We start from the raw sequence: 24922 nt of genomic DNA on the forward strand, positions 1-24922 counted from the left end.
CTCCCTCCCTCCCTCCTTCCCTCCCTGTCCTCCCTCCCTGTCCTCCCTCCCTCCCTCCCTCCCTCCCTGTCCTCCCTCCCTCTCTCCCTCCCTCCCTGTTCTGCACAGTGAGATAACCGCTTCTCATACTACCCAGCGTGCATGTGTGTGTGTGTGCGTGCGTGTGTGTGTGTGTCTGGGGACCAGAGCAGTCAGTAATTGGGTGCATCTTGTTAATGTCAGGAAACAAGGGCAGGGGTTATTAGTGAGAGTGATGTGTGACACTGACAGGACTGTTAAACACAACCTTGAGGAGGAGAGCTCCCAGACCAGGCTCTTCCTTAAGTTCTCTGCACTCTTCACAATTACAGACAAACATCGAGGTCAGGTGACTAACAAGGTGAGGAGAGTACGCTCTTAGAAAAAAAGGGTGATATCTAGAACCTTAAAGAGTTTTCTGCTGTCCCCATAGGAAAACCCTTTGAAAAACCCTTTTTGGTTCCACGTAGAGCATCTTTTGGTTCCATCCTTCCTACAGAGGATGCTACCTGGAACCAAAAGGTGCTCTACTTGGAACCAGAAAGGGTTATCATATGGGGACTGCCGAATAACCCTTTTGGAACCCTTTTTTTTCTAAGAGTGTATCTTTCTCTACACCCAGATTATCAACACTGATGGTCTGATTCTATGGTATTTCCTTGCCCATTCGATTCTTCTGTGTTTCTACATTCTGCATCAACATGCCCTTTGCAAGCATATTGTCTGATTAAGTTCCTTCAGAAGATGAGTGGAGTCCCTGTGTCACCCTGAGGGTATTGCTGCTGTTAGACACTGCTTCTCTTGATGCTCCACACTCTAACATAGTGCCTACAGACCCACCAGGTCTGTCTGACCATGCAAGTCACCCAGCTACGAGTCCGTCTTAGGAGCACCATCCCTGGACATCCCTGTCCCTGTGCTCCCCCTGGTTCTCCTTGGTGCTGGTGGTGACCCAGTGACTACCTGCAGAGAGAGGGACATACCGAGGGCCCACACAGGCTCTACACTACACTGCTGCTGCCAAAAACAGCACAGAGACGCTGGAGAAATAGCAAGACAGGATCCAGAGTACAGGCCAGAGCAGGATCACTTTACACTCCAGATTATGTACTTTAGCAAGGGTCTCCCTCCAGGGAGGAGAGCTCAATGTTATTGTTTTCCATCCAGGCTGGCGTGATTTATTTGTGCATTCGCGGCAGGAATGCGCTACAAAAACTGGATATTCATTATAGACCCCCCCAAGAATCCACTACAAAGACTGGATATTCATTATAGACCCCCCCCAATCGTCTGCAGCCTGGACAGACAGCACTGAGGTTACACAGAGACAGCAGAGCAGAGACCAATCTGGAATGATGCTTTCCATAAACCAGACGGAAATCACTATGTATTAACAGTTCCACTCACTCAGTGCAGGATTGCTCCCTGGACCTCAGATAGTGTTTCTGTTTCTAGATATGGGGAAGATAGCGAACAGGGACAACAGTATCATTAGGTGTCTTGTGACGCAACGTTATGTATCATATTTACTCTGTCAACTCCCAGACTCATCAGAGAGAGAGGGGAGATGACTTAGGGGGGTTGTTATGGCGATGGAGGAGGAAACGCAGCGTGGAGGAAATGAGACAGGGAGATGTTGACACGTCGAGGAGAGGAGGAGGATGGAGAGAAAGAGAGAAGGAGAGAAAGAAAGAGAGATGTAGCTTTTATGTCAGTTATGCTTAATGGTCCTTCATGTGGTGCTCTGTGAGTCAGAAACACAGCATGTGGATCTCGGTGGTCACGGCCCCCTCAACACTTCAGGACAGGAGAGACCGTGTCTGTGTGTGTTTCTGCTCTTACATATGTCATATTGATGTCTTAGTGTGGGTGTGTGTGTGCTGTGTGCGCTGCAGTTTTTGAATATATGTTATCCTGTTTATAAGTCTGCCTCTCTGTGTATGGACGATAGTCTGTCTCCGTCTTTGTGTTTAAGTAAAGGCGTCAGTGTGTATAATCGATTAGGGTGTTAGTTTTAAGAGGGTCTGTTGTTTTCTCTGTGTTTCCTCATATAGCAGGGTGTTATGCTGTTATGTAAAGGTGTGTGTGGGTATGTACGGGTGTTAGTGTAGAAGCGTCTTGTTCTTGTGCCGTGTGAGTATACACGTGAAGGTGTTAGTGTGCTGAGATGTGAGCACGTCCTCTCTCTGTTTATTTATCCTGTCAGCACACTTCCAGCCTGCGGTCTCTCTGGGGACACATCAGAGTGGGGAAGGCTGTTAGTCAGACAGTGGACGCTTTCACTGAGAGCACAGGAGGTCTGCACCACTTCCACAAGCACAGCCACGTTACACGTTACAGTTCCCAAACAGCTTCTGTCTTCACAGGTCCTCACTCCATCACCAATGCCTGTTCTAAAACAGCCTATCCCTATTCCCACGGCTGACCTGGTGACACATTAACCATAATGGCTGGAACCGTGCTAGGAAAGACAATGTGAAAATAATATATCAGAGCCAAGCCCAGCACAGTATGGTTCGTGTCTGCAAGGTAGTGTGAAAAGGGTAACCCCTCATAAAGCCATAGCCAATTAATGTTGGGCCAGAGAGTGACACAAATCCTCCCCTCTCTCGCCCCCTATCCCTCTCTGTCACTCTCCCTCTCCCTCTCTCCTTCTCTTTTATGACGCCTCTCATTACAGACCTTAAAGCTCCCAGGTCTATTCCCAGTGCCAGCGCCTACCCTCTGTTCCCCCCAGGTAATATGAAGGGCCGCTGGCCTCTGTGACCCTTGGGTCATGCGAGGGCCAAGTGTCACCCCAAGAATGTGCCATCTCTGGCCCTTCTGAGCCTCTCACAATCTCAAAAACAAAGACAGACATGTGACCTGGCTTGGAGCCTTAGCTGACGACAGAGAGAGAGAGGGGAGGGAGGGAGGGAGGGAGGGAGGGAGGGAGGGAGGGAGGGAGGGAGGGAGGGAGGGAGGGAGGGAGGGAGGGAGGGAGGGAGGGAGGGAGGGAGGGAGGGAGGGAGGGAGGGAGGGAGGGAGGGAGGGAGAAGAGAGAGCGAGAGGGAAAGGGAGGGAAAGGAAGAAACAGGGGTAAAGGGAGATAGAGGGAGAGTGACAGCAAGAGAAAGAATGGACCCTATATGAGGACAATAAAGGGCCTAAGAGAGAGATGAAGTCCAGATTACAGGTAATGTAGTGAGAGCAGCCAGCAACTGAGAAGGGAGTCTAAAGCCAAACTAATGATCAAATCAAATCAAACTTTATTTGTCACATGCGCCAAATTCAACAAGTGAATACAACAAGATACAACAAGATAACAGACTTTACCGTGAAATGCTTATTTACAAGCCCATAACCAACAGTGCAGTTCAAGAAGAAGAAAATATTTACCAAGTAGACTAAAATAAAGAGTAATAATAAAAAGTAACACAATGATGGATCTGTCTTAATGACGTGTCTGTGAGTGCTCTACTGCCAGGGAAGGAAACCAGGCTACAGACTGGTCTATTTTAAGGATTCTACACTGAGATCACACCAAAGTCCTTAACCAGGGCTGAAGGTAATGGACTGATAAGACATGAAAGTCTTCCAGAACCTTCCAGGACTCAGGGGGGAGACGGCCTGGAGGTGGGAGGCTTGAAATGGCCCCACTGCATGGAGAGATTATGTTTGTTGTGTCCGACTGTGACTCCTCATCTTTACCACTGCAAACTTCCTTTATTTCATCTCTCCCTTTTCATTCCTTCACCCTCCCCCCTTTTACAATTGTGTGATATAAAACATGTACTGTCTATACAGTACACAGCTGCTTCTCTGTGCTGTACTTCAAACAACATGCTGACGATGCCATTACAGACTTTAATCACCTAGTGGAACAGTAATGAATAACAGGCATTGTGTTTGTACAGAGCGCTGTTCAGGTGAATGTTAACTAGAAAAATATGTACAATGATTACTTGATATTTACTGTGGTCCAACAATAATACCGATCTACAAAAATGATTAGACTTCACCATTAAATACAGGAAATGAACCTCAGGCCTTGTAAAAAAGCATTTTGTGAGAAACAGAAATGGATCATATTTCCCCTGTAATGAAACAGTATTACGGCAGTACTCAGAACAGTGTTGCATTGCTAAGAGAGACACTTATGTCAACTACAAGTGTGAGACAAATTAAACAGTTTCATTTTCCCACAGCTTGATTGCCATTCAAAACACACTGAGGAAGAAATGCCAAATATAAAAAAGTATACTAGTTAGAATAGGACACCCCATGGAATTCCTAGATGCAATGTAAACAATGTGTGATAGATCCCAGTTTCACTATGTGTTTAGGGTGAATGAGCTGTCCTGATGTACTCTTGGCAAGAGAAGACATGTCTCTGTGAACCTTTTATAACCTAAGCTTGTACCATTGGGTGGAAGTGGTGGGATATTTATAATATAATAATAATAATAATAATTTCACTCCTCATTTCGTGGCTAACATGCTGGTTGCTGTGGTGTAGTGAGTCTGATGAGGCCTTGGCTGAAGATAGTAACCCTGTCAGAACCTTAGTGGAGCACAGTGTGGGGTTCAGACCTGACTGGAAACACACACACACACGTGCGCATCTGGTCCTCGTTACTGCTTCGGAGCCTGTTGCTCCGGACCTAAATCACTTCGTCTCTATGTGTTTCCTGACATGACTTGTTTTTGCACCTAAACTCTCAGTTGATTGTTGATCACCTTAGTGTCAGTGATTGACTGACAGACAGGGCTTACCAGGGTAGGTATGATGTATGTGTTATAGAGTCACATGTTTTATGGCTTGTAAGGGGAGACCTCTCAGTGCCCTGGCCAGCGATTCACAGGGGGGCTTAGTAGAGTTCAGCTCTGCACCCCAGTCACACACACACACACACACACACACACACACACACACACACACACACACACACACACACACACACACACACACACACACACACACACACACACACACACACACACACACACACACACACACACACACACACACACACACACACACACACATTGTGTGGACACATTGTGTGGACATTGCAGGTCTGCTTCCTCTGACCTGCTTTAATGATAAAACCAGAGAGCACATAAGAGAGACAGGACTGTGAGAGCGTGGTTCAGTATGTTCTGATTCTCTCCGCCCCCTCCCTCCTTTCTCCCCCCTCGCTCCTGTGCTGCCTCTTTATTCTTCCACGGTGAGCTCAGGGGCCGGATGGTTTCCAGTCCTTACAGCAGGCAGCCACGTGTACTACAACTATGTTGTTAGAGAGAGCGAGAGAGGGAGAGAGAGAGAGAGAGAGAGAGAGAGAGAGAGAGAGAGAGAGAGAGAGAGAGAGAGAGAGAGAGAGAGAGAGAGAGAGAGAGAGAGAGAGAGAGAGAGAGAGAGAGAGAGAGAGAGAGAGAGAGAGAGAAAGAGAGAGAGAGAGAGTGGTACGGTTCCACCACATCAACTGGACTACGGGGCACCAATTGCAGCAGAATACAGAGGTTCATAAAAGCCAGAGCTCTGACCTATAGAGCTTCCCGCCCTCCTGTGATTTCTCCTTCCTGGTGCTTTTTATACACCTTGATGTGGTTGTCCAGGCAAGCCTTGGAAAACCTTTTCCCCTCCTTCACTCTCCTCCTTCTCTCCTCCTGTTCCCCGTGCCATGCGTGTCACAGACTTGTTTACAGCCAGCCCCACCATGGCCTGTCGACATGTAGGGACTGTAGGGGGGAGCAGAGCGGTGAGGGATTGAGTATGGAGCCCACAGAGAGAACACTACAGAGGTGAGAACCAAGTCTAATGCAGTAAATCCACAAGGAAACAAATAAAGAGAGAGAGATGAGAGGGAGCGTAACACTCAGGATGTAGTAGCTACAGTACGTAGTACATACGCTCTGGGCCTGCATGCACTCCAGGCATCTCCTGCACTATCAGCTGTCAGAGCCTAGGACACATGCACACACGCAAACTCAACTGACACACACATTATCATTCACTACATACTCTTTAACACCAGGGAGGACACACACATTGCACTCAGAGAAAGAGGAAAGTGTTTAATGGCTGAAACTCTACACATCTCTCTGAGGGACAATGACATCCGAGACCCTCTCCCTGGCATCACCATCAACCCCTATCCCTGAGGAGGGAGTAATGTGTGAGGAGGCCTGAGCCTGGACTCTCTCTCTCCCTGTCAAATCTTCAGCTTTCAAGACTAAGGCAGAGTCACAGTTGAAAGAGAAACGCTGTGTCGTGTAGACGGGCAGATTGTGACCAGGCATGGAGCGGAGTCTGTCTTACTAATGAACACAGACCACTTGAAAGCCAAGCGGTTGACACACAGGGGAAAGGGGTTGCTCAGACTAGGCATTTCAAATCAAATCAAATTGTATTTGTCACATACACATGGTTAGCAGATGTTAATGTGAGTGTAGCGAAATGCTTGTGCTTCTAGTTCCAACAATGCAGTAATATCCAACGAGTAATCTAACCTAACAATTTCACAACAACTACCTTACCTTACCACTCACCGAATCAGCATATTCATCAATGTTGTTGTTCGACGCAGTGCGGAACATATCCCAGTTCAATGTGATCGAAGCAATCTGGAAGCATGGAATCCGATTGGTCGGACCAGCGTTGGACAGACGTGAGTGTGGGAGCTTCCTGTTTTAGTTTCTGTCTATAGGCTGGGAGTAACAAAATGGTGTCGTGGTCAGCATTTCCGAAAGGAGGGCGGGGAAGGGCCTTATATGCGTTGCAGAAGTTAGAATAAAATGATATAGGGTTTTGCCAGCCCTAGTTGTGCAATCGATATGCTGATAGAATTTAGGGAGCCTTGTTTTCAGATTAACCTTGTTAAAATCCCCAGCTACAAAAAATGCAGCCTCAAGATATGTGGTTTCCAGTTTACATAGAGTTAAATTAATTTTTTTCAGGGCCTTCGATGTGTCACATGTTTTATGGCTTGTAAGGGGAGACCTCTCAGTGCCCTGGCCAGTGAATCACAGGGGGCTTAGTAGAGTTCAGCTCTGCTTGGGGGGGAATATACACAACTGTGATTATGATCGAAGAGAATTCTCTAGGTAGATAATGCAGTCGGCATTTGATTGTGAGGAATTCTAAGTCAGGTGAACAGAAGGAGTTGAGTTCCTGTAGGTTGTTATGATCACACCACATCTCGTTAATTATAAGGCATACACCCCCCCGCCCTTCTTCTTACCAGAAAGATGTTTGTTTCTGTCGGCGCGATGCGTGAAGAAACCAGGTGGCTGTACCGACTCCGACAGCGTGTCTCGAGTGAGCCATGTTTCCGTGAAACAAAGAACTTTACAGTCTCTGATGTCTCTCTGGAAGGCAACCCTTGCTCAGATTTAGTCTACCTTGCTGTCAAGAGACTGGACATTGGTGAGTAGTATGGTGAGTAGTATGATCGGGAGCGGTGCGCAATGTGCGTTATACCACATCCCCAAATACTTGCCCTCTTCCCAGTGGGACCAGTCTTACCACTGTATTACAACAACAGATTGGACTAGCAGGGAAGTGAAAACAGACCCTTAACCTTCTATACCCGAATCCCAACATACAGTGTATTAGGAAAAGTATTCAGACCCCTTGACTTTTTCCACATTTTGTTACGTTACAGCCTTATTCTAAAATAGATTAAATCGTTTCCCCCCTAATCAATCTACACAGAATACCCCATAATGACAAAGCAAAAACAGGTTTTTAGAAAAATGTATGAAAGGTACAAAACAGAAATATCACATTTACATAAGTATTCAGACCCTTTACTCAGTACATTGTTGAAGCACCTTTGGCATTGATTATAGCCTCGAGTCAACTTGGGTATGATGCTACAAGCTTCGCACACCTGAATTTGAGGAGTTCTCCCATTTTTCTCTGCAGACACTCTCAAGCTCTGTCAGGTTGGATGGGGAGCGTTGCTGCACAGCCATTTTCAGGTCTCTCCAGAGATATTTGATCGGGTTCAAGTCCGGGCTATGGCTGGGCCACTCGAGGACATTCAGAGACTCGAAGCCACTCCAGCATTGTCTGGGCTGTGTGCTTAGGGACGTTGTCCTGTTGGAAGGTGAACCTTCACCCCAGTCTGAGGTCCAGAGCGCTCTAGAGCAGGTTTTCTTCAAGGATCTCTCTGTACTTTGAATCGTTCATCTTTCCCTCGAGCCTGACTAGTCTCCCAGTCCCTGCCACTGAAAACATCCCCACAGAATGATGCTGCCAGCAACATGCTTCACCATAGGGGTGTTGACAGATTTATTCCAGACCTGACACTTGGAATTCAGGCCAAAGAGTTCAATCTGGGTGCCCTTTGGTGCCTTTTGGCAAACTCCAAGTGGGCTGTCATGTGCCTTTTACTGAGGAGTGGCTTCCGTCTGGCCACTCTACCATAAAGGCCTGATTGGTAGTGCTGCAGAGATAGTTGTCCTTCTGGAAGGTTCTCTCATCTCCACAGAGGAACTCTGGAGCTCTGTCAGAGTGACCATCAGATTTTTGGTCACCTCCCTGACCAAGGCTCTTCTCCCCCAATTGCTCAGTTTGGCCAGATGGCAAGCTCTAGGAAGAGTTTTGGTGGTTCCAAACTTCTTCCATTTAAGAATCATGGAAGCCACTGTGTTCTTGGGGACCTTCAATGCTGCATAAATGTTTTGGTACCCTACCCCAGATCTGTGCCTCGACACAATCCTGTCTCGGAGCTCTACGGACAATTCCTTCGACCTCATGGCTTGTTTTTTTTCTTCTGACATGCACTGTCAACTGTGGGACCTTATATAAACAGGGGTGTGCCTTTCCAAATTTTTTATATTTTTTCTTTCACCTTTATTTAACCAGGTAGGCTAGTTGAGAACAAGTTCTCATTTGCAACTGCGACCTGGCCAAGATAAAGCATAGCAGTGTGAACAGACAACACAGAGTTACACGTGGAGTAAACAATTAACAAGTCAATAACACAGTAGAAAAAAGGGGAATCTATATACATTGTGTTCAAAAGGCATGAGGAGGTAGGCGAATAATTAAAATTTTGCAGATTAACACTGGAGTGATAAATGATCAGATGGTCATGTACAGGTAGAGATATTGGTGTGCAAAAGAGCAGAAAAGTAAATAAATAAAAACAGTGTGGGGATGAGGTAGGTGAAAATGGGTGGGCTATTTACCAATAGACTATGTACTGCTGCAGCGATCGGTTAGCTGCTCAGATAGCTGATGTTTGAAGTTGGTGAGGGAGATAAAAGTCTCCAACTTCAGTGATTTTTGCAATTCGTTCCAGTCACAGGCAGCAGAGTACTGGAACGAAAGGCGGCCAAATGAGTGAGGTGTTGGCTTTAGGGATGATCAGTGAGATACACCTGCTGGAGCGCGTGCTACGGATTGGTGTTGCCATCGTGACCAGTGAACTGAGATAAGGCGGAGCTTTACCTAGCATGGACTTGTAGATGACCTGGAGCCAGTGGGTCTGGCGACGAATATGTAGCGAGGGCCAGCCGACTAGAGCATACAAGTTGCAGTGGTGGGTGGTATAAGGTGCTTTAGTGACAAAGCGGATGGCACTGTGATAAACTGCATCCAGTTTGCTGAGTAGAGTGTTGGAAGCAATTTTGTAGATGACATCGCCGAAGTCGAGGATCGGTAGGATAGTCAGTTTTACTAGGGTAAGCTTGGCGGCGTGAGTGAAGGAGGCTTTGTTGCGGAATAGAAAGCCGACTCTTGATTTGATTTTCGATTGGAGATGTTTGATATGAGTCTGGAAGGAGAGTTTGCAGTCTAGCCAGATACCTTGGTACTTATAGATGTCCACATATTCAAGGTCGGAACCATCCAGGGTGGTGATGCTAGTCGGGCATGCGGGTGCAGGCAGCGATCGGTTGAAAAGCATGCATTTGGTTTTACTAGCGTTTAAGAGCAGTTGGAGGCCACGGAAGGAGTGTTGTATGGCATTGAAGCTCGTTTGGAGGTTAGATAGCACAGTGTCCAATGACGGGCCGAAAGTATATAGAATGGTGTCGTCTGCGTAGAGGTGGATCAGGGAATCGCCCGCAGCAAGAGCAACATCATTGATATATACAGAGAAAAGAGTCGGCCCGAGAATTGAACCCTGTGGCACCCCCATAGAGACTGCCAGAGGACCGGACAAATCATGTCCAATCAACTGAATTTACCACAGGTGGAGTCCAATCAAGTTGTAGAAACATCTTAAGGATAATCAATGGAAACAGGATGCACCTGAGCTCAGTTTCAAGTCTCATAGCAAAGGGTCGGAATACTTATGTCAATAAAACCTGTTTTTCGCTTTGTCATTATGGGGTGTTGTATGTAGATTGAGGAAAAACCTTTTTTAAATCAATTTGTGGAGAGAGAGCGAGAGAGAGAGAGAGAGAGAGAGAGAGAGAGAGAAAAAATACATCTCATTGGCTCTTTGTTTCTAGTGGCTGTGTGGGTTTGCTGCCCGACACCACAATAACCCAGTGCAATTGTGCTAACCCCAACCACAGAGACATGGGAAAGCCTGCAGGCTGCCAGGACTCACTGAGCTATATGGTTAACTCACTCTGCTTGCACGGTTAGGCAGACCAGACAGAATCATTTTCATGCATGGCCATCCTCAAAATGCTATTTTACAGCCTGAGGCAGTCCTTACCACGCTTCCCTGGGAGACATGGCAGGAAAAACTAGAAAACTAGCTAAAACTCCACGACCACCACACACATTTCGTCTGGACCCAAGAATCAAATGAGACAACTTCTATTGCTGTGGTATAACCTTGACAGTACACAGATCATATGCTTCGGACTTAAACCAGATCTGCAGACTGGGGGATTCTCGTGTGTGTGTGTGTGTGTGTGTGTGTGTGTGTGTGTGTGTGTGTGTGTGCGTGCGTGCGTGCGTGCGTGCGTGCGTGCGTGCGTGCGTGCGTGCGTGCGTGCGTGTACATTCCGTGTTGGTAGATGGGGATTTTTTTTGAACGGACCACCCTATTTCGTCTCGTCACTATATCGGCATCGAACACATCGCCCTGCCTAGGAGAGTGGGTGACCTTGACAATTTATTGTTAAAATGATGGACCATCTGGATCTTTCATTTAAAGGTCCTCGCTCCCTTCAGTCTCAACATAGAGTTTGATCTGAAGCCATTCCTGCGATTGTGTTTTTGTTATCCATTGTAAATAAAGTGATTGTAGGTCTATATGATGTAGCCTAATTGTATCTATGATCGTATGTTATCCATTCATGCTTTTTTACATGTTCTATTGATATTTGAAAAATTGTCCAATGAAATCATGCCACACCCGGCCATGATTACAGACACCTGTGTGTGTTCTTTGAAACAATATCAATTAGTGACCCGCAGTGTTTGTCATTAAACCCTGATGGAGACAGATTGGCTGTCGAAACGTTGCTATTAAATTATTTCATCTGAGCTCCTAGAGCAGCATTCCCCAAACGTGGTCCTGGGGACCCCAAGGGGTGCACGTTTTGGGTTTTGCCATAACACTACACAGCTGATTCAAATGATCAATGCTTGATTATTAGTTGATTATTTGAATCAGCTGTGTAGTGCTGAAGCTAAAACCAAGATCTGCACCTCTCGGGGTCCAGAGGACCGAGTTTGGGAAAGCCTGTCCTGGAGTGTGCGGCTTTCCTTTTCTTTTTAAAGGATGGGACACTCTTACCTGAGACAGGTGCCATCCGTGCCCCTTGCTGTAATACAGGGGTACTCCACTGTCACTACCTTGTTTTCCGGACACTCTTCCCTTTACAAAGCCACGAGAAAGAAGACAAGAGAAATAAGTTTATTGGTAATAATGTTGTTACTATAGTAATAGGAGTGGTATTAAAGAGAAAGTCACTCAATTAAATTGGCAGTTATTTCATAGTGGAAATTTCCTTTCAAAGCAGTTCCCAAGCATTATGGCTACTGTAGTACATCATGCTACAATACATAATCACAATTCTATGGCAGCAACTATTGTATGTGAAGCAGTAAGAACATTTCAAAATGAAAGTAAGAAAGACAACTGATTGTGCCATGCAGTGGCCAGCATATGATTGCAAGAGAAACGTTTGTTAAATAACCCTGCAAAGAGGTGCATTTATCATCAGGCTTTGGATGATTTAAAGCAGGTGTGTAGTGCTAATACAAAAACAAAAATGTGCACCCCCTCTGGGTCGCCAGGACCAGGATTAAGAAACACAATAACTGGTTTGAAAATACAGATGTCTGTCACAAAGACATTTTTCTTGGAAAAGTAAAGTAAAATAATAATATCATGAAATCGTTTACAACTGGAATACTGAACTAAGAGGTAATAGAACAGTATTAAATGATCATTTCTGAGCAAAATTAGTTATTCTGGTCTATACTTTGCCCACTTCATTCAAACTATTGTATGTAGGCTATGAACTCCCTCTCCCTATGTGCACCTTAACAACCTATGTCACGCTATGGGCAGAGTTTACAGTTGGCATTGAGTGATTCCGATAACTACTCCTCTGTATTTGCGTGATCTCATTCAATATTCCAATCACATCACAACAGCCTTTTTACTTGCGGACGCACGGATCATTGGGTATGTAGGCTTGATGAGTTGAGCAACGTGGTGGTCTTTCTTTGACTGATTGTCGACATTTTTCACTATCAACGTGTTGTTTTTATTGTTTCTCACACATCACACATTACTATTAAATTCATTTACGTTTCGGTCTAAATAGCACACTCATCACCATGTCCAACTGGATAGCAAGTTACTGGGCAGTTTTATTAACTCCCTACCAATCGTTCACTTGAATTTACATGCACTTTACTTAAGCTTTGATCAGGTGTCCTATATTTTATTTTATTTTCTGATAGGAAATAACAGACTGATATCTACAACGTTCCGTCACAAATGCGCGGACTACCAACTTACCCTGAAGTGAGCACTGCAAATCTTGTTTTTATTGAAGAACTGGCACCACAATCCCAAATAAAAACAACGCAGATGGCACCAAATGGTAAGAGTGTTGCAGCGCAAAGCTGACCCATGTCCCTGGCGAGCTCCGTGACAGCCTTGTTTAGATTTTCTTGGTGCCTCGAAAACGAAGACTGCACTACTGCAAAACAGCTATATGTTTTAATTGATCAATGTCGCACATGTACTGATTTAAAGCTAACATCAGTTATAATTATACTCAGAGGTCAAACACGTGAGACCCTGCACATTAATTACTACACTCAAAACTTCCTCGCGGTACTGTAGTGCGTCAGAGTCTTGTCCCAACTGTTGCGCACTGAATCAGACCCCCTCGAGCGATTCTGGAAGAGTTTATAGACAGACATGCGCCGTGATGAGCGCGATTCCTCTCACTAATCCCCAGCGGAATTACATTCCTGTATTCCTGTTTTTTTTAAACTGACTTTGACGAAAAGGAAACATTTAAGACACAGTTGAAAATACCTCTGTCGTCCTCTTGTGGAACGAACTCTCACCTAGAATAATTTCTCTAATTCCACATGCGTCTCTCTCTCATCTTCTCCTCCCTACACATTAGTGCATTCATTTCATTTGATTTAGGAAATACATATGAGGGGGAAGAGGTCCATTTTCTATGTAAAGAACAGAAACAATTTAGAGGAAATCGTTTAACTGATTGTTTGTTATTCTCCTCTCACCCTCTCTTTCATCAAGGACAATCTGTAGCATAACACATTTACTGATTGCTGAAATTAACTTTCCCACTTAAATTTACCCTATAAATTGTTGATATAGGCCCACTCCTCTTTAATCAATGTCCAGAAGATTATTGTTTAGACTATTTGTTTAGACGATTATTGTTCATCTGTGTGTCATTTGCACTGTTGGCATACTGAAGTTATATGAAGTCCAATAAAGTCTGAAAAACATCATATCTTTTTTTATCATAATCGTGAAAAATACAAGCCTGTATTTGTAGAATATTTCTGTAATTCTAAATCAAAGCTGAATGAACAAGATAACTTTTCAGTTGCTCAGGCCCTAAAGCTGCCACTGTTTTCCTAATTAGATTTGATTGCTTTAAATTCAACCTTCCTAAAACAGAGAAGCTGTTGTCACTGAAGGAACTTTGTAGGGGACATCTTTAATATGTTTACACAACACAAGCTACTTTATTATTTTCAGATTCAGCGAGTAAAATATGATATAATCACACATTTAAATAACTGGTAGACACATTTGATTGCTCGTTAAGTAAATCATCAACTGTTGACATTCCCTTGACAAATAATTTAGGAGATGCAATGCAATATTACCATATTTGTCTGTATGAGGGAAATATTGTGCTTAATTGTTTTGTGCTGCAGTGCTAGGATTGTTCTGGAATCTGGACAGTTTGCAAGGAGAGTGACTTGCATAGTTGAGCTCTGTCTCTGAAGAGGGTAAGGGTTAACCACACTGACAGGGCAAAGCAGCCCACCAGTCACCCCAGTGGTCAGCCTAAAGTGCCAATGGTCAGTCAGTGTCAGTGGTGATGTTATGTAATGCTGTGTTCAGTTGACTTCTGTCCAGCCTCTCTGCATCTTTTCCTCCAGTGGATTTGTTGGCCACCAGTCAATTGCAACAGATGGTTTTATTCAACACAAACAAATCTGTCCTTTAAACTCCACTCCCACTTGCCTAAACGCACTGAATGAAACTGCTTCCCTAGTCTCCTTTTGTTACGTTCCCACTAGAATCAAATAAATGTATCAAATATATAAAGAAGCATTATTAAAGAACCGCAGAGAAAAGCGATGGTATAAACTGCAGTCTCTAGTTCATTATGATGACCACAGAGCCCATGCTTACTCATGTTCCCACGGAATGGAGCTCTTCTCTTGGTTTACTTTGGTTTTGGTTTTGAGTTGGTGTTTGTCTATCTGCGTACATTGAAACCAGTATAAATGTGTTTTCCATTTCAGGCTGGGGCCACATACACAGCAGTGTTTTTACCTTACTGTCATATCTTCTGGGTGAAACAGTCCAGTCCTGAAATGTACTGTATGCAGTAAGTGATAATACTTTGACAATATCCCAGCTAGACTCTCTGTTTCTTTAGTAATGGTTCTCTGACTGTTGTAAGGAATGTATGTCTTCCATGGTCCTCTAGTCCATGGTTCCACATCACCAGAAAAAGAACATTGATAAACACCCTCTCTGGATCAAGTGGAGAAATACATCATATTATTGAGATGGGCCTCTTTCCACAGTCACTTTAGACAGCTATTTCACTCATCTATTTGATGTTTACTTGTTTCTGCCATGTATGCACTGCTGTAGCAACAGCTCCATGCAGAACTGTCATAGGATGAAATACAGCAGTTGAGATGTGTGAAGCAAGCAGGGCCTGGGCTGGAGGCTGGTCCCCCCTTTGTCTTGTATTGGTTGCAGTAACACATAGCAGTCTGTTTATCTATTTGAATTGTGTCAGTGTCACCTTAGAAACCCTGGAAGATAGTTTTCTCATGACTCCAGTACAGCAGTAAACGCCTGACCGATCCAACAGAGTATCACAGAGGTGATTTATCACATCTGGACGTTCAAAATAAATAAATCATTGAAATATGCTTTTTTTTTACCTGGACAAACTTTGGACAAATGTTTTTCTTTTGTTTTCAGAAATCTGTATTTTATAAGACTGTCTATCTGTACTGTACAGAAGCAATAAGAATGTCTCAGCCTCTCAAACTGAGCGGACTCTGACAGCAGAAAGATTTTTACATTGTTCTTTATTGGGCCTCATTGTTACATTTATGCATGACCTGAGGTTGAGGTACCATACGTGCTTTATTTCTCATGCGTCCTTTACAGCAGGGTTTTCCAAACTCAGTCCTGGGGCCCTGTAAGGGGTGCGTACTGGCGGCAGAGAAGTCCGGCGAAAACTGTTACAACAGTGCAGTTTAATAATAAAAATCACCGTAAACAGAACAATCAATACAATGGGTACAAAACCCTTCGCACACCAGAAAATAATGTGTACAAGCACTTACAATAAACAATTCCGGACAAGGACATGGGGGGGAACAGAGGGTTAAATACACAACATGTAATGATGGAATTGAAACTAGGTGCGTGGGAAGAGAAGACAAAACAAATGGAAAATGAAAAATGGATCAATGATGGCTAGAAGACCGGCGACGCCCGAACAAGGAGAGGAACCAACTTCGGCGGAAGTCGTGACAGGCCCCTCTGAGTGCACATTTTAGTTTTTGTCCTAGAACTACACAGCTGATTCAAATAATCAACTCATCATCAAGCTTTGAATATTTGAATGAGCTTTGTAATGCTAGGTCAAAACATGTACACAGGGGGGCCCCAGGACTGAGTTCGGGAAACCCTGCTTTACAGCACTGGGACAAGGCAAGGACTTGTAAAAGAACAGGGGCATCAACTCCAGTTGTTTAATGAAATTCAAACTGCAAAAACTCTGATTTCTTATCATGTTGATTTTCTGCTTCTAATAATGTCCAGAGGGTTGATCCTGCTGCCAGTGGAACTGATTTCTTTAGTACAATTTACAGATTTTGTCACACCAGCTCCTGCAACGCCTTCTACAACTCATCCTGTGTATACTTGACCTGCCGCCACTCCCCTAGTACTCTCTCCCCTCCCTCTCTCTCTCTCTGTGTTACTTCATCCCAGTCTCCTCATCTGAGTCTGCTCTTAGGTTGCCCGGTTCCACTCTGTGTAACAGATTTACAGACTTTTCCTCCCTCGTCCTGCTGTTTTTCAGCCCCATGACTCCCAGCTGTGTCTCCAGGCCTTTGCCCCTAACAGTAATTTATTGACACGTCTCCTCTGCACGTGTATGGAGCTTGATAGGGGTCCTAAGCTCATTTCCATGCAGCCAAAAACCTGTTCATGTGATGAAATGCATGTTGTTCTTGGCGTACTAGAAAAGGAATGACACTAAGTCACTAAGTCAACCCTGTTACGGTTTTGGGTACACACCACTTCCATTCTGTTACAGTATGTGTATTCTCTACATCCTGCTGCCTGGGCCTGAATGTAGGATCGACCATGATCCACACCAGCAGATGGCCAGGCAGGGTGCTTGGGTTCCAGATGAGGTCTTAATCGTGTCAAAGCTCTTCCACCGCCTGCTGGGAGGCTCGGGTCTGTTCTATTCTGTCTCCGGGCTGGCTGCTGGCTGCTAGAAGCACCTGTGGGAGCAGGGGAACTGTCCTCTCCAGCCTCCTCAAAAGTTGAAAGCCTCCAACATCTAATAAATCAGAGGAACATGGAGGTACATGGCGCGCACACACACACAAACACACAAACAGAGAGAGCTGGTGGAGCCCCAGTCGTACCAAAAGGGTGGTATGGTGTGGGTAATCAAAGTGAACCATTAGACCCTCTCTCTTTTATGATAGCCTGGACATTCCTGGATGATAAGAGCAGGGAGTGGACTACACATCAAATGGAATGAGGTGATTAAAACAAGCCACTCAGAGAAGAGTAGGGAGACTTGAGAGGGAGACTGGGAGAGGGACTGGTGCTGAACCTACAGTACAGTAGCACCGGGGCCTGGCTGACTGCCTGGCCGGTTGGCTGGTTGGTGCTGACGTCTCACTTTGTGTGTGTGCAGTGACCAGTTGGGTTTAATCGAGTTGTGAAGCGGCTAGGTCTGGAATGTCTCTCAACATGGCCGTGACCCCCCAGGGACGGACCAGGAGATTACAGTTCTCTACTTCTCCTCTGGTTCCTGCCTCAGACTGGGAGAGTCGAGAGAGAGCCTCAGAATTGGAGATGAACCAGCCACTGACTTCACACACTTACAGTAACTCACTGGTTACTATAGAGAACAGCTGTGGAGCACTTAACCAGGAGTATGGGGATGGAGTATACTACGTTCTTATGTCCACACTAGCAAACCACTTACAATGTATTGGGCATTCATTCTAAGTAGTGTGGTAGTGTGGATATTGGGACATGCAGTATGATGGGACACATTTCTCAGACACTGTAGATAAGACAGAAAACAATAGCAAGTAATTGAAACCAGATCTGAAAAATTCTCTCCCCAGAGTTTAAAGAGCGAAGCGAGAGCAGAACATAGGCAGGGAGGCAATACTGAACCCCACCCCTCATTTAAAACTACTTCTGGCCTATTCTAATTGATGTTCCACTGAAGAAGAGAACCAAATGGAAAACTACAGACAAATGTCACTGGTGAAGCTTAAGTTTTGAATTAAGTACCTCTGAAAAGATCATGTGAACTCTTGCCAATTAATCAGTGTGATGTGCTGTACCTACCGCAGCTGAGCTGGGACAAACATTCCCATTCCCGTAGTCACAGGGACGCTGGTGGTGGCGGAGCAGGACTTGAAGTAGTGGAACACTCACTATGACAGAGAAGGAGAGAATTCACATCATGTCATTTGCATTAAAGGAAATAGTTTAGCATCCTAACTCAGTTTGGAGAAAACATATTCCCAGAGGGAATGGAAGTGTGTGTCAGTGTGTGTCAGTGTGTGTGTGGTGCAATTTCCCCTGAGACGGGTAGTTTAGCGGCTGGCCTGAAGCCAAGTCCTGCTCCGTTTTAATTCAATGGAGAGGAGCAGGGAGCGTCCTTCTCCCCCGGACTATAGCCTAATCAGATGTACCCCCCCCCCCACCCCTCTGTTATCAATGTTGACATTATCAAATTACCTTAATCAAACAAGCCCTGCAGCTACTTTTCCCTCTGCGATACTAGCTCAGACATACCCTCTGTGCTCCTAACGTTGTTGAACCAGAGAAATCTGTGGTCAATAAAGTTAATTTCTTTATGTAGCTACTAAGGGTCCCAGTGGTCTACAGGTCATGTGTTGAAGGACTGAAAGGTGGCATGGAGGCCTTGACTTAGTTATGTGCTCAGTGATATAAATGAATACCAAACAGATTGGACCGCAGGCTACAAATAAACCCTACAGTCTTTAACAGCAGATTTATTATATAGGACTAGGAGGCAATCTTGAAATGGGTGAGAAGCGATTGTTTTAAACAGTAAATGTACTGCTAAGCAGAAGCAGATTGTGACAGTGGGGGAAAAAAACTCAGAGAGGAGGCCTAAAATCACTCTGTGTAAATGTTTGGTTTTACTATTTAATTCTTGTAAAATACCCATTTGGAATTTGAGTAGGTCTTGATTGTGGAAGCAGTGGCAGTGTATAAGAAGCTATATCACAATGGTAGTTGTCGTTAGTTCAAACTATAGTCCTGCACTTTAAGCATTATAGCACATTAGCATGGGACCAAATGACTTGAGATTCCACAATATGGTTTTCTCAATGACTGTGGGTTCTGTGTGTGTGGTTGAATTGTAGGGGGTGCTGAAGCATTAAAGTCTCAGCAGTGAGAATTATTGCTGTAGAAGGACATTACCTAAGACGTGACAGGTTCGTCTTTCTCCACCCCAGTGTATGAATTATCACAGTCCCACTTTGAAACATCCAGATTAAGAAAATTTGGTCTGAAATGAAATGTTTGAGAAAATCAGGAACAAAGTTCAGGGAGGAGACAAACAAAGGATCTGGCATGGCTCTGTCAAACAGCGATGCCATTCACACATGTGGAGTTGGAGTTAGGAGAATGTACTGCAGCTTGGGTTCACATAAACAACCATGTTATGTTTCCCTTATGTCAGCCGGCTGTGTGGTGTTCTGCTCTCCTCCAGGCAGCTCATGTTGAAGTCTCTAGTCTGGGTGTGGAGGAGATAGGGGGTAAGGGTTTGATATGAGCTGTGAGGGAGGTGGTGGTGCTCTTTTGTCCTTTAGGACACCAGAACAAGCTCTGCTGGCAGCTCCACAGTGTCAAGGCTCACAATCTCTCTTCCCCTTCCCTCCTATGGTCATTGCTCTCTCTTCCTGTGCATCACATTCTGGGCTGGATCGATGCCCCCTAACGACATCACTGTCACATAATCATATGACTCTCATTATGTTTACTCTCTGTGTTTGGTCTCATTTATTTATTTTGGCTTGCAACAAAGCTGAGGTGACGCACTCTGAGAGTTAAGAAGGAAGAGAGGCTTTTCTCAGAAGAGAGGCTTTGTAGTGCAAGCAAAAGGAGTCAGTACCAGAGAGTCATTGCTGTACGTGGCAGCTATGGTCTTGGTTTAGCAAGGGAAACAGTACTTGTACACTCAGCTAACCAGCTAGCGATATTACATCTGGTACATGTGTAGGACACAGCAACATGCTGGGAGAGGAGAACCACAGACCCATAGCAGAACCACAGGACCTGGTCTGGCTCTTATCACCCAGAAGGCAGGTTGATGTCACTGACAAAGAGTGATGAGAGCCATCAGATGCATCATGCCCATAGTGAGCACATGTGCACATGCCCCCTCGAGGGGAGGGAGGGGGGTCGATCCCGCAGTCATAGGGTCGATGTGGGGGAAGCGAAGTGGCCCGGGCCTTGCTGAAAACCTCCCAGAGGTCCTGGTACTCCGCAGGAACGGCGGAGAGGTCAGAGGATTCTTCCGAGCCCACAGGAAGACATCCCGGGGCAGGCTGCGCCGACTTCAGGCAATGGGTGTAGCAGAACGGTCTCCAGCCCATGATAGCACCAGCAGTCCAGTTGATAAGGGGATTGTGTTGCTGGACACAAGAAAAACCCAATAAAACGTGAACCTGAGGAGACTTGATGAGCATGAACTACATTGACTCACTGTGGTTTCCTGACACTCGCAGGTTGAGAGTAGTATTGTGGGTGACTGCCTATAGAGCGCCTATCCAGCACACTAACGTGCATGGGAATGGAAAGGGGCTGAGTGGGGATGCCCAACTCTGACACCAGGGTAGAGTCCATGAAGCTCTCATCGGCCCCAGAGTCAATGAGAACCCGGAGAGATTTCGACTGGTTGCCCAACAGCAGGATGGCATAGAGAGGGGTGTGAGTAAGGGGAATAGAAAAATTCTCCATATGGCCCAGCAGAGTACTCGTACCTACTGATGAGCCTGGTCTTTTAATGGATAGCTAGACAGATAATGACCCCAGCCACAAACTCCTCCAGACTGAAGAACACGGCAGATTGTTGTTCCCACACCGCCATAGACAGTCGAGAGCCCTTCTGGACATCAGCGTTATGAGATACGCCATCTTCGAACGGTCCTAGGGGAAATACGAGGGCTGCAGCTCAAAGATGAGGGAACACTGAGAGAGAAACTCCAAGGTTCCTGACTCTCCAGCGAAGCGTTTCGGAGTAGGTAAGCAGGGTTCTCGGGAAGCTGGGGCGGCCTGGAGAGACGCGCTGCTTTCAGCAGAGTTACTGAGGGGCTGGGAGGTTACTGCCATGGCCAGCTGCCTAACAGATAATCCGCAAAATTGCACGGACATGGCGTTCCGCCAAGGTCTGCAAGCCTTCCATAAGACCTTAAAGTAACTCCTCGTGCCTCTCAATGATGGCTACTTGGGAGGAGACGGCGTTGCGGAGCTGGTCCGAGTCTGCTCGGTCAGTCATGGCCAGTTCTTACTGTCAGACTTCAGGGTAAAACCCAGATGCAGACAGTTCGAATCATAGATGTTTATTAACAAAACAGGGGACAAACAGACTCAGGGTCAGGGTAGGCAGAGGTCAGTAATCCAGGGCAGTGTCAGACAGATACAGAACGGCAGGCAGGCAGGCAGGCAGGCAGGCAGGCAGGCAGGCAGGCAGGCAGGCAGGCAGGCAGGCAGGCAGGCAGGCAGGCAGGCAGGCAGGCAGGCAGGCAGGCAGGCAGAGTGGTCAAAACTGGAAAAACTACAAAAACAGGGGCTAGAGAGAAACAGGAGTACGGGTGAAACACACTGGTAGGCTTGCAGAGACAAGACAAACTGGCAACAGACAAACAGAAAACTCAGGTATAAATGCACAAGTGATAATGGGGAAAATGGGTGACACCTGGAGTGGGGTGGAGACAAGCACAAGACAGGTGAAACAGATCAGGGTGTGACAGTTTCAGGTGTTTGAAAAATGCAACATTCTCCAACTTCCGTATGGAATCACCCTCAGCCATCCTCACATACTTTGTGCCCCCTCAGGCAAACCAAATCTTGCTTAGGGCCCCCAAAAGGATAGGGCTGGCCCTGACTAGCTCATGTGGGTGGCCAAATGTATGCAAGTCACACTCTTTACAAACACTTTCCTTTAAAGTGGATGCAGCATAAAAGTAATTAACAGTTTAATTCAACCGTTCCCACACCTCGTGTACCTGCCTCATCACCGGTCTTCACTTCCCTTCCTGTTATGTCACAAGAATGATCTGGGTCAATCAGTTACTTTTCACACAGGGATAATTGGCTCAAGGCATGATGCAGATTGAAGAGCAGATTGAAAACCCTTAACCAACTTATTTGTGGTTCTTTCATTGAGGAAAATGGAGAGGGAGGAGAGCAAACTGGAGATAGAGAGACTAAAGAACTTCTTGTGTTGGAGGAGGAGAGAGAGAAGGGAAAGAGGGGATGAGGAGGAGGAGTGAGATGGGAGGAGAAGGAGGAGGACAATGGGTGGCAGATGAGAGAGACTAAGTTCTTGTGGAGGAGGAGAGGAAAGAAGAAGAGGAGAAAAGGGAAGTAGAAGAGAGGGAGGAGGAGTGGCACTGGGCCATTTGTCAGAGCTAGTAAACAGGAAGTGGTGGATGGAATGCTCAGTGTTGAGGGTTGTGGCTTAAGAGTTGGCAGACACCCTTATTGACAGGACACCAAGAAACGACCTTCCAGGATTTGAAGTCATTCCTGTTAAAATTCCTTCTTTAACAGTTCTCAAAAGCCTCCTTCTCAACTAATAAAATTATCCTCCTCAAAGACAAAACACGTATTTAATTTGACAGAGAGTAACGCCTAACTGAACGTGGCTTTGGATAATTGCGTCTGCTAAATGTTTAAAATGTAAATGCAGTATGAGTCAAATTGGTTCTTTTCATACCTCAACCAACCTTCTACTGGTAGACTGTAGATGAGGTGTGGAGCCAGGTGTTTTCAGGTCTCAGAGTCTCAAGTCTGTCAGTGAGGATGGAAGTCACTTCACATACCTACAAAACAGCAGATTTCTCCACAATGAAATAAAACAGTTGAATGGAAAAATATATATTCAGCACAGAAAAAAGGCTGGAAAGCCCAATTACTGGAGCAACAACAAGAGAGATAGCTACAATAGAATCACGTATGTCTCATGTGTTTTTGTTTAAGCCTGCTCAGCTCTTTGTTAACATGGAGAGAGGCACTCTGAACTGGGTTGGTCTGGAACAATTCTGTCTGGAAGTCTTTGATGGATTGTGCTGCTTCAGCTATGCTTACTTGTATTTCTGTTATTCAAGGGGCTTAGTTAAATTATACTAAGATGTTCAATCCTTGAGTCTTTCCTGAAGAGAAGAAAATGCCTAAAGGGAGAAATTTACTATGTGTATCATGCTGCAGCATGGCTGTCGTGACAGTGTGATGGGTTGTTGTGATGTTTACATGTTTGCTTAGCGTGTTTCTCCATCCTGACAGACAGGCCTGTGGTTCCACACTCCAAGCGGTCAGGTCTCCTGTCTCCTCCCATCGACATGGCTTTGTTCTGCGGCTGCCCAGGGCGAGCCCTCTGACCAGACCACTCTGTGAAGTCAGCTCACTGCGCAACCCGAGCAGGGTGGACGAGAGTGCGGGTCCGGGCATGGGGGGGTGTGCTCGTGCTGTTGCATTTATTAATCATCATAATTGTTTGTCCAAGCTCTCATAAAGGAAAAGGGCTGGTAGAAGTCTGCACATATCTCCTCATACTCCAACTTAGTCACGACTGACTGTTGTTGTACAAGGTCCTAGACCTAGACCTACAGTAGTGAGCTCCAGATGTGAGAAGAACATGCTCACACCCACCCACACACACACACACACACACACACACACACACACACACACACACACACACACACACACACACACACACACACACACACACACAGGACTTAGCAAATCAAAAGCAGGATTTGGCCCCAAAGAAATAAGAAATCAGATTGTATTTGTTTCGACATGACACAAAGTTATTGTAATGAAAACCACAGATTTATGAATGAGGAGAGGGTGTCACTATCAGTCACACATGGTTGGGGTGGTTTGGTCAGGCTGGCTTAGAGAGAGAGAAAGAGCTGGACCTCAGCCTGCCAGGACAGATTCAGACAGACAAACAGATGGCCAAGCCAGCTCTTTGAAGCTCTGCAGAACATCCATTACAGAAATCTGTAGCGCTAGGCTGAGATGTAGTGGAGAGTGGAATTAAGCAGGACCTAGGGCCCCAAGAGAGCGAAAATGAATCCCATTCCAGGGCCCTGGTTCCCCCAGAGAGAATAGAACCCAGCTGAGAGTCCGCAGAGAAACACTAGATCCCAGCGGTTCCATCCCTGCAGTCAGATCTCATAAGTTCTCACCGCACCAACATTCACTATTACACACACGAGCGCAGAGGTCAGCTCACACTTGCATATGTTGGTTAAATTGAACTTTACCTGGCTACAATACAAGGGGAACTATAGCTATGGACTCATGCGGTTCAAGGTATCTACAGTAACTCCCAGCCCACCACAGTATAATATTACTGTGAGTTACAGCAGAGCCGTAAACAGATGCTTTAACTCATGAAACCACAAGAGGGCATCGGCCAAGTCTTTCATAGGAATACTACTGAAGGTTCCACAGTTCCCACAGGCAAACCAGGAAATTACATTTGAAATGGTTAGATTGAAAAAATGTTTTTGAATGAAATGTATCAAATATATAAATCAAGGCTGAGCATATCTAACCCAGAGTCATATATACATGCCATATTTATTTGTTGGATATAGTATATCTAACCTACCCCCCCCCACCCCTGTTCACTACTCGCCTATTCTAACACATAATTTTCACATCCCTCATCCAATAAAACAGACAGCAACAGTATAAAGAAA

General features: G+C 45.5%; 1 protein-coding gene across 2 annotated transcripts in view; it reads right to left on the bottom strand.

Annotated features, from left to right (window-relative positions):
• The window catches only part of LOC124033608 (collagen and calcium-binding EGF domain-containing protein 1-like), a 19460-nt gene extending 6076 nt beyond the window's left edge, over positions 1 to 13384 (bottom strand). Inside the window, exons 1-2 of one of the 2 annotated variants that reach the window (XM_046345699.1) lie at positions 12948 to 13380; positions 11712 to 11792 (exon numbers count right to left, since the gene is read on the bottom strand). In XM_046345699.1, the coding sequence (XP_046201655.1) occupies positions 11712 to 11792; positions 12948 to 13063 (197 nt within the window). In that variant the 5' untranslated portion in view covers positions 13064 to 13380. Of the gene's footprint in view, positions 1 to 11711; positions 11793 to 12947 lie in introns of both variants that reach the window. The other variant, XM_046345700.1, reaches the window with a different exon arrangement.
• Positions 13385 to 24922: the final 11538 nt, after the last annotated feature.

The sequence above is a fragment of the Oncorhynchus gorbuscha genome, linkage group LG04 (assembly GCF_021184085.1).
Source record: "Oncorhynchus gorbuscha isolate QuinsamMale2020 ecotype Even-year linkage group LG04, OgorEven_v1.0, whole genome shotgun sequence".
Classification (NCBI taxonomy): Eukaryota; Metazoa; Chordata; class Actinopteri; order Salmoniformes; family Salmonidae; genus Oncorhynchus; species Oncorhynchus gorbuscha.